Source organism: Dendroctonus ponderosae, unplaced genomic scaffold, assembly GCF_020466585.1.
Source record: "Dendroctonus ponderosae isolate FM_Combo_2020 unplaced genomic scaffold, Dpon_F_20191213v2 Dpon_F_20191213_2, whole genome shotgun sequence".
Lineage (NCBI taxonomy): Eukaryota > Metazoa > Arthropoda > Insecta > Coleoptera > Curculionidae > Dendroctonus > Dendroctonus ponderosae.
In genome coordinates, this window is record NW_026018165.1 from 11,349,891 (window position 1) to 11,359,354 (window position 9,464).

The 9,464-nt window shown below is 34.1% G+C and overlaps 1 protein-coding gene across 1 annotated transcript in view; it reads right to left on the minus strand.

Moving 5' to 3' along the window:
* The window catches only part of LOC109546301, a 520,465-nt gene that overhangs the window by 508,826 nt on the left and 2,175 nt on the right, over positions 1-9,464 (minus strand). The window contains exons 3-9 of the mRNA XM_019917221.2: positions 8,193-8,397; positions 7,966-8,136; positions 4,037-4,287; positions 3,261-3,737; positions 2,780-3,173; positions 1,354-1,759; positions 477-745 (exon numbers count right to left, since the gene is read on the minus strand). Coding sequence (XP_019772780.2) covers positions 477-745; positions 1,354-1,759; positions 2,780-3,173; positions 3,261-3,737; positions 4,037-4,287; positions 7,966-8,136; positions 8,193-8,397 — 2,173 coding nt within the window. The remainder of the gene's footprint in view (positions 1-476; positions 746-1,353; positions 1,760-2,779; positions 3,174-3,260; positions 3,738-4,036; positions 4,288-7,965; positions 8,137-8,192; positions 8,398-9,464) is intronic.

The following is a 9,464-nucleotide window of genomic DNA, read 5'->3' on the forward strand; positions in this document are numbered from 1 at the left end:
TGCAATTTTCCTTCAAAATCGGCACGAACTTTCCGGACAACCCGATACATCATAGTCATATTTGATCAAACGGGGACACAGTATGAACTGTGGAATTTTAAATATTTTCAGGAGCAAAACATTTCACTTACATTCATCAATAGAAGCACCAATAAATTCATATAAAAAATAGCAATAAGCCATATTCGCAAATTAAAGAATTCTTCTGCTAATTTCAATATCACAACGCTGAATCCGTTTTGTAATGACTTTTTACGACAGAACACATTGGCAGTAGAACAACAGAAATAGTGCCATTTTATTTCAGAAGTCATTTCTTTCGTGTTTCCGAAAACAATCGAAATTTTAATTTATAATTTCTTCTAATTGTATTTTTGATAGACTGACTATATTACTATATTTACAGGCAATGAAACCGGAAGATTTCACCCTATATATAACTCATTTCCTAAGCTAAATATTACAATATTACTTACTTATTTTTTCTGCTATATAAAGGCGATCGAGGTTCATCCGTAAAAAATAAATCACAATATTTAGGATGGTGTTTTGGCGCATACTGTGGTGGAATGGCACTGGGTGCCGCCATGTATTGCGGTATGCAGTAATTCGCCGATCCTGAACATACTCCAATATCGCTAGATGATTTTGAAAAATTTCCTATGTCGGGTTTCATATTGGTCTGTGAATTACCCAAGCTGTCGTAGTTATATTCGACTTCTTGGCGTCGTTGCAGCATTCCAACCTTGAAACGTTATTGTTAACTTAAACTGAGCCCAATGTTCAAATTGTTTTCAAATGCAACTGTTTGAACATTGAGATATTTTAACTTGTTAAAATTGAACAATAATTGAATCAGCACTTGTTGCCATTTAGATACGTAGCTTTTAGCAATCTTAATAATATTCGCATTAGAAATAAAATCCCATTTTCCGTAAATAAATTTTATTAATTAGCGCAAGGTTATAATTTTCAATATATTTTTTTATTTAATATTTATAGTAGTCCAATCAACATCTGTGATATAGTTTCAGATTTTTTTCCAATTTCAAAAGTACAGCTCAATTTTCAATAGGTTATTTGAGCTCCACTTTGGAATTGGACAAATATTTGCTTGCAACTTAATGCAAAGATTAATAATTTTATTTCCATTTATAGCGCTGTTTCATTTTTAAAACAATTGCGTAGAACGTTAGCTTGCCGCTTTTAAGAATTAGGGATCATTTTTATTTTAAATTGAATTATCTCGCTTGAATTTCAACAATCCATATTACTCTACATAACTGTTTTAAATTATTTAGCAATGCAGTTTGAAAGTGAACATGAATCAACGGGAAGTCCAAATCTGCTTACCTTACAGGTGGCACTGCGCTTTAATCTATTACTGACAGATTCGTGAATTTCCCAAAAGTCCTGAGTATGTTTGTCCAATTCGATGCCATCTGATGAACTTTTTGACCTTTCGGTTCCTTCAGACGCAATTAATAACCGAGTTAGGTGAACCCTGTTCCGTGTACGAACAGACAAACTTTCTTCATACACGTCTGTAGCAGATTCGCCATCGAGCAGATGTAATTGTTCTGCGAACTGAGCACTCATTTCTTCTACAGACGTACCGCCAGCGGCTCCCGATACAGGACTTTCGCATCTACTGCTAGTCAGATTCTTTATAGGTTCAAGTCTTGTAAAATTTCGAACCGAAGTATCGAGACTGTTGCTTGAATGAGAAACTATATTGCCTACACCATCCATTGTGTAGCTGCAAAAAAATAAAACAGTTTGTTATTAATTATGAAATGTTAACATATTTTCATACTTTCATAATTCATAAAAGTTGTAAACCAGCTAAAAGTTCTGGTGCTTTAAATGGCTCCATACTATTGCACGCTGGGAACTACAAGCTAGTTTAGGAAGTTACAAGCACTATAGGAAATTCGGATTAATCGATCTATAAAAAACCCCAAACCCATTTTTTTTTGCAGTAATAACTATGAATGTATTAAAAATAAACGAAAATTTCATTTACACTTTGGACATTATGGACCCCGGAAACTTTCGCATAAGACAAATTTGCAATATTTTTGCCAAAACAGTCTTCGAAAGTCTAAACAAACCAAAAAGTCCATACTGCTCGAGCAAAGACAGCAAACTCGGCGTTGCCCTTGTAACAGAACTGACTGCAGTACAATTAATCAGTATTACAGATGTTTAGATACTTGCCGAACAACATGCGTCCGAAAAACTACTACACGTTTGACTAGTGGACGAATTACTATAATATTGCTAGTAAAATAATTGATTGCCAAAATCTCACGCACAAATCCGTTGTTTTATAAAAACAGAAACGCACGTTCGGGTCGGGCTAATATAATAATTACCCAAAGACCCACAGTCATAGAAAATCATTTAAAGGCTTCAACCTGATCTACAACTTTTTTTTGCCGTTCAGGCTGCCTTGATAATGTTGATTTCCGCAATAAGCAACATAGATTCAGACAATGTTAATGAGAACAACATCAGTTCCAGGTTCGGATCAAATATATTGTTGCCAAATTTCTGATCTAGTTAGTTGATATAATTGTGCAAATACTTCAGCTTTTAGTGAGATAATTTTTGTTAACTATTTAATCTGCTCTCCCTAACATCCCCAAATAACACCTCCAGAGAAACGACTTCGATTTTGAATAATCTCAATTCACATCTTTGTTCTCAAGCATCAAGACAGCTCAGGGAAACATTTGCATTTGCACATAAACGTTTAACCATTATTGTATCTTACCTCCTATGTTCGCATTGCTTATTTTGAACACTTCCCATACTACGAGGCGATATAGTTGAAGGCGGTCGGGACGGTCTATTTCCACTTGGCATGTAGTAATTACTGGCTAAAGGAACTGAACTCATGAGACTGGCCGAATTTGCAGTTCGACTTCCCATTGTGTTTGACTTTCTTGAGGTTAAATCTGGAGTAAACGAACCAAATGCTCTTCTGCCAATCCTATTGGTCAAATTTGGCAAACGCTTAGCAGCATCGATACATCTTGATGAACTCATTCCTACAGTGTTTGCTTCTGGTATATTTAAAATGCCATTATCCGTTTTATTCGGATTACATCCTACATTGTTTTCTGCTATCTGATCTCTATCTCCTATGTCCTTGGTAAGAAAATGATCTGAAAATTATATTGAAATGTCAGTTATCAAAGAAACTTGTCTCTCACGTTATACAGATACAGTTGATAATGAAGAAATAGTATTACCTGTTTCCAATATTTGCAAATCTGGCAATTTATTAGAGTGTAAACCCTCTAATAGAAATTGGTTTTGGCTATTTTTTAACGTCAACGACACTTCTTCTTTGTTTTCTAAGTTGGTCAGTCTAGGCAAAACACAAGAATTACCAAGACTGATATCTAAACTGCGCAACGTTTCGTCGTAATTCGTACTTTTACTGTTCATACGACTGGAAGTCTGACAATCATCAATTTTATCTAAATTTCTATTCCTGGAGAACGTTAAATAACCCTCAGGACTTCTCTCAAATTTTTCAGTTGAGAGTTCCCGTCTTTTCGAAGTTTTGGATAAATTTTCTCGGGGTTGAGTCTCTTGGAGTTTCTTCTCGTTACAGATATGTTTTGAGGTTGATTCTTTGGCAGGAACTGTTTGAATTACCTTAGGTTTCGTACGATGTTTATCTTTAAGAGCAATCTCTTCACTTTCAGACTGACTTGCTTCATCTGGAATTCAAAAATATGGATTGAAGGACCTCAATAATGAGCCCTCATTATTATGTATGTGAAAATAATAATAGCTACAAATCTCTAAAATGAGTGAGTTGTGTTAACAAGAGCTAAAAATAGGTGCGATACTGAAGAAATATTTAATGACAATTTGAAAATCGAGAAAAAATTATGTTGTGGCGGAAAATGATGAAACCAATAAATGTTACTGATAAAGTTGAATAATCGTTTAACAGATTACGCAAATCAAAATATGGTTTTTATACACTATTTCCTACGGGTTAGTAAATACTTACACATAGTGTTTTCGAATATAGTTAAATTAAAGTTATCTAAGGAAACCACAGCACATTCTTCCATCAATTTATATGAATCGTAATTTTCTTCATCATTCGCATTTGGTTTCTCACCACCTATCGCATCCTGACCCGCAGTAGCACAATCGGCATTGGAGAACCTACTTCTAATACGCTTTTTCATATTCAATTCCTTCATATTTTTACGTAACGTAGCGATCTTAGTACACATTTCTGTATCTTCACTGAGCCTGAAATAAAGTTACTTATTTTTTTAATAACATAAATAATAACAGAAATAATTACAGAAAATAAGTCGATATACACTCGTTATTTACTGTCAGTTATCAATATTGATGCCAAATAAACATTTGGATTATTATACAAATTCTAAGTAAAGTTTGCCTACGGGATTTATCTTCTTTGCGGGAGCTTAACGCTTTGTACATTTTAGGATTAGGTCTTATATGCGCGTATTTAAGATATAATGAAAAGAAAATTTGACTTTATTTCCAGCATACAGCACAAATATATAAACGATTCGGTTTGCATTTCAGAACTATATTTGGAACATTTACGTTATATTTACACATGTTTTGCACAATGTTAAGACAATGACACCGACAAACGTATTGCCATGTTTTCCAGTGTTTTTCTTGGAATTAAAACTGATTCACATTTCTAAGGAATAGACCGAAAATAAGACCTTGTTATTGGCTGGCCATGTGACGTTTAGTATGAAGAATACCATCGACCGAACTACCATACCTTAGCCAATAACAATATTTATTTTTTCAGTATTGGCAAAGACTAATTACTCTTTGGAGTTGGTGCCTTTACCTATTTGAAAAAAGCATAATCAATCATTGAGCTGCCGCTTAACATAAAGCAAAAAATAAGAATACTTGGATAGCGGTTTGAGACTGAGAAATACAGATGAAACAGAAATAAATATAAAATACCAGAGCTCTATGCAGTCAACAATTTGTTGATATAATTAAAATAATTCAAAACATGGTTATAAGTGTTAATATTATTGCGCACTTGACATTGCAAGGACAGCCAATCAGAGGGGCCCATTTTCGGTCTATTCTCTAACGCTGAGGGAAGTACAATATGGTCACCGTACACAACTCAAATTACTTCCATAAGTGGCATTTTGCAATATAGATTAATTTAAAAAAAATTGTTTTAATAGGATTGACGTAAATTGCCACTTTGTACTATTAACCGTACCTTGAATACGAAAATGTCTAGGTGTACATAGCCTATCCTGGTTTATTATGATTTGATGTTTGCTTCACTTGCCTATTGCCCAAAAAGATATATAACCTATAAAACCTGTAAGCAAACAAATGTATTGGTTCTATAGACAAAGCATAACCTACAAACATATTATGGAACACCAATTTCTCAGTACAAGGAAATAACTTTTCAATTGATAATTGATCTATTCGCCTTTATCCTTCCATAACTGCATTAATTGGAAAACTGATAAACAACCATAAGTGCCTATTAGCAGTAATAATCCACCTGTTCAAAAACTGGTCAATGTTCAAGTCAGTGTTTACCACAAAAAACATGCTCATTCAAAATTGGCGTCATTCCTGTTAAGGAGTTATAGGGAATCACTTAGGAGTACGACAAAAAAAAGTTTTCAAGTATTATTTTGAAATGGTTTCATGTTTGATTGGTAGCCTAATGAACATTCGAACAACATGAGCATTCGAAAAGCTTACACCAACAAAGGGCTAGAGACACTGGACGATTGAGTCCAGGAATTGAGGCAGATAGTGGACGACAATAGCTGCTCGGGTGCCAGACCTAGCGAAACTAAAATACTTGCAGCAGAGCCTTCCAGGAGTACTCAAACTGACACTTTCCCAGAGACTGGAGAAAGGGCTACATTGCTACCCTGTCTGTAAGATACACAGGACACAATGATACATTCAATCTCGGATCTACCGAACACCGGTACAAATTGACCAGGGTTTAATAAACCGAATACGGGAAGCTCTTAAAATGTGAGCACATAATGCTGCGATAGATGCCTAGTAAAGTGACTACACTGACACAAACATGGTTGAAGTTAAACTGATAGAAATTCAAACACCTCTTGCGATTGAACAACTATGCACTGCCAGCCCCTTAATCCCGATTAACTAAACGCGTTTAATAACTAATCTGGTTTAAGAACCCAACTACTATGCATCGTTGAAATTCAGCGGTGGATTAGTTAAACCTTGTAGGGATATGGCAACCCTGAAAAATCTATTTGAATTATTTTCGACAATTGCCAAAATTTAGGCTTAACAGAACATAACATTTCGTTTCAGACCAAAGTTGGATAATGTATGATGCGAGTTGTTATTGTTGTATGTCGTACGTGTCGTAAAAATCGTGGCATCATGGAAAGAGGAAAGCAGCCTTATTGCCGAAATAGATAAATTTCTTATTGAAGCCAAGAAGAGCGGCAGAACTTCCTTGCAAATCAAATTACAAGCGTGGACAAAAATGAAAGCGATTTTAATTTCAATTCACAGAGTTCCTGGTATAGAGACTGGAGCGACAGCGAAAAACAATAAAAATTGAAGCATCCTCACGATTTTATAAAAATAAACATACCCTGATTTGACTTGAATTAATATTCAGTTGTATAAAGCCGGATTTATAAACTTAAGGTTGGAGTTGGATTTGGCGCTGGCGTCGGCGATGCGGTTCGTAGCAGGTTTCGAAGTACAATTTATATTTTCGAAGTTGGATTTAGGGTGCATTTATGTATCGTTATGTTATGGTTATTTATATATGGTTTGCGCCGTGTTGAATAAATTGATGTGCAATTATTAAATTTGACTTTTTAAAATCGATAAATCAGCTGTTGAAACTTACGGACTCTAAGTATATTAGGGTTAACTTTGTGCAGTTACCTTACTTGGGTAAAAAAACAAAAAAGGGCATAGGCGGTACGGTAAAAAAATGTTTGTGAATACCGGTAGAAGGGTATTAAACAGGGAAATCATTTATAACCATATAATAAATAATAAACTAATCTAGACTAACTAACAAGAAAGTCAAGATGGAACAAAGGACGCCAAAAACCAACACTAGTTTTCCCTTTCTGTTTATTTATGGTTACTGGAGTTTTTGAAAATTAAGAAGCAACAAGTAATTACGTAATGTTAATAAGGCAGATTACCTTGAAAAGCATCGTTGCGTCCTTCTGATCTAGTTTTTTGCAAATATCTGTTTTTAATAATAACAATTAATTATTTTTCTATTTTTCCTGTACTCTCAAAACACCCCCAGAGGAATGACCCCAAATTTGAATTATCCTGTACTACCCGTATATACTCAACATCGTTAAAATGTGCTGTATGCCAGAACATATCTACCAAATTTTGTTTATCGACACTAATTTACTCAACTATTACCATATTACAAGATATGGTGATAATACTACTAATAATACTATTATTCAAAATAAAATGTGTTTTAATTTTGATCGTATTTACACATAAATATTTCGAGAAATCATTACAAACTTGTACGGACTTTATAACTATGTAGTACCTAATCGCGCAATAAATAACTTAAAACACCATAAACCCCGTAGCCTATGAACTCATAACACTCAACTTAAGTATGAATTATTAAATATAATGTTTTAACATTTAAAAGTGTTGTTTTAAAACCGACTTAGGTTTTTGTCTGTTGACATTTTAAACCCGATACAATTAATACAAAACATTAACCAAAACTGTACGTAACATTAAACTTTAAATTTAGATAAATTTCCAATAAGAAACACTTTTATCTAAGTTAGGTGTTTATATTAACGTCTATCCATGACGACTCATTGTTTTTATATATACACATATATTTTCTGTATTAAAACAAAAGCTTAGCTAAAATACTTAATATTTACTTACCTATCGAAAACATCTATTTTCTCTTTGCGTGATGGTTTGGAAGGCGGTGAAATCGGGTTGTCGCTATATGGTGAATAAGTCCCGTCTTCATTTTCGATCACACGTAGAAAGTTAATGATATCACCTTTCCTGAACAGGATTAGGGATACGTTAGATCGTAGCATTTCCTCTCTAGAAATCAATGATAAATCAACTAAAAACGTTTGAGGCAAACCGTAAAAATTTACCCAGCGTTATGCAAAATCCCGGTCAGTTCCTTTAATAAATATTGTTCGGTGCTTCCCGGCAATTTCCTCATGATTATCGGCCCTCCACGCATTGAATTCACTAGAATTAAAGTCGAACCATTCTCTAAACCTGAATCGCATAGTGTTGTGGTGTCCTTTAGTTCATTTGATTGGAATAGTAACCTTTGATGATTTACTGGAATGCCTGAAATAATAGATATTATATTTTAATAAAGTCGAATGTGTAATAATACAGTGAGTGTATGTGCATACATAACATCTAACAAGCAATAATATCAATCAAATAAGTGATTTTCTGTTAAACAACTTTTCTTTGTAAAACTTTTTAGACATTTATTGCAAATGCAATTACATGGCGCTCATGAATTGAATTGCATGCATTTGCTTTATATCGGCGCAACAATGGTACATTAAAACATAGTGAAATATTTAAGATGACAACGTCGCAAACGCGGGGAATTATGATAAAATTATAGAAAATGGAAATTCGGCGATTACCCGTACTTTTCGTGTTAATAAGTGATATTAACTCAACTCCCGGAAATAACGACGACAGTTCAGAAAACGAATTCTAAATTCCAGGAAATTTTTTCATGTTGGATTAATCCGTCTTAAGGGTGTTTATGGATATCTTACCGGAATCCCTAGGCTTTGATCCGTAAAAAACTGAAAAACGGATTTCGCCGTCGTATCGAATATTATTTTAAATTCGATTCTGAGAAATAACAGGAACAATTGCTTTAACTTCATATTTTAAAGGCTCGTTCACACGGTGCCATTAATGCCGTGACAGTCGTCAGGGTGTATATCAAACCATGTTGATATTCGCGAGTTCAAAAGTTTAGACGCCCTCCGGGGGCTAAAATTATAACTACAAGTTAAGTAGTAATTTGACAGTTGTTTTGTTGACATAGGTGTCCCATTGATGTTTACATCTGAATGTGATTTGTTTTGTTCTAATCAACTTTTGCAAGCGTAAAGAAATAGAAACAGATCGAAAAGTAGGTAAGCATTGTTTTATGTTATAAATGTCATCAATTCCAATAAATAAACAAGCCTGACAAGTCTCAACTGTCACTCAACAACGAGTAATTTGACGTTTCGCAGAGGCAAAAATCGGTAGTTTAACTCGCGAATAGCTATACTTGAACTAGTTTTGATACTTATTTTGAATAGATGTCATTGTGATTTGTTTTGTTCTAATTAACTTTTGCAAGCGTAAAGAAATAGAAACAGATCGAAAAGTAGGTA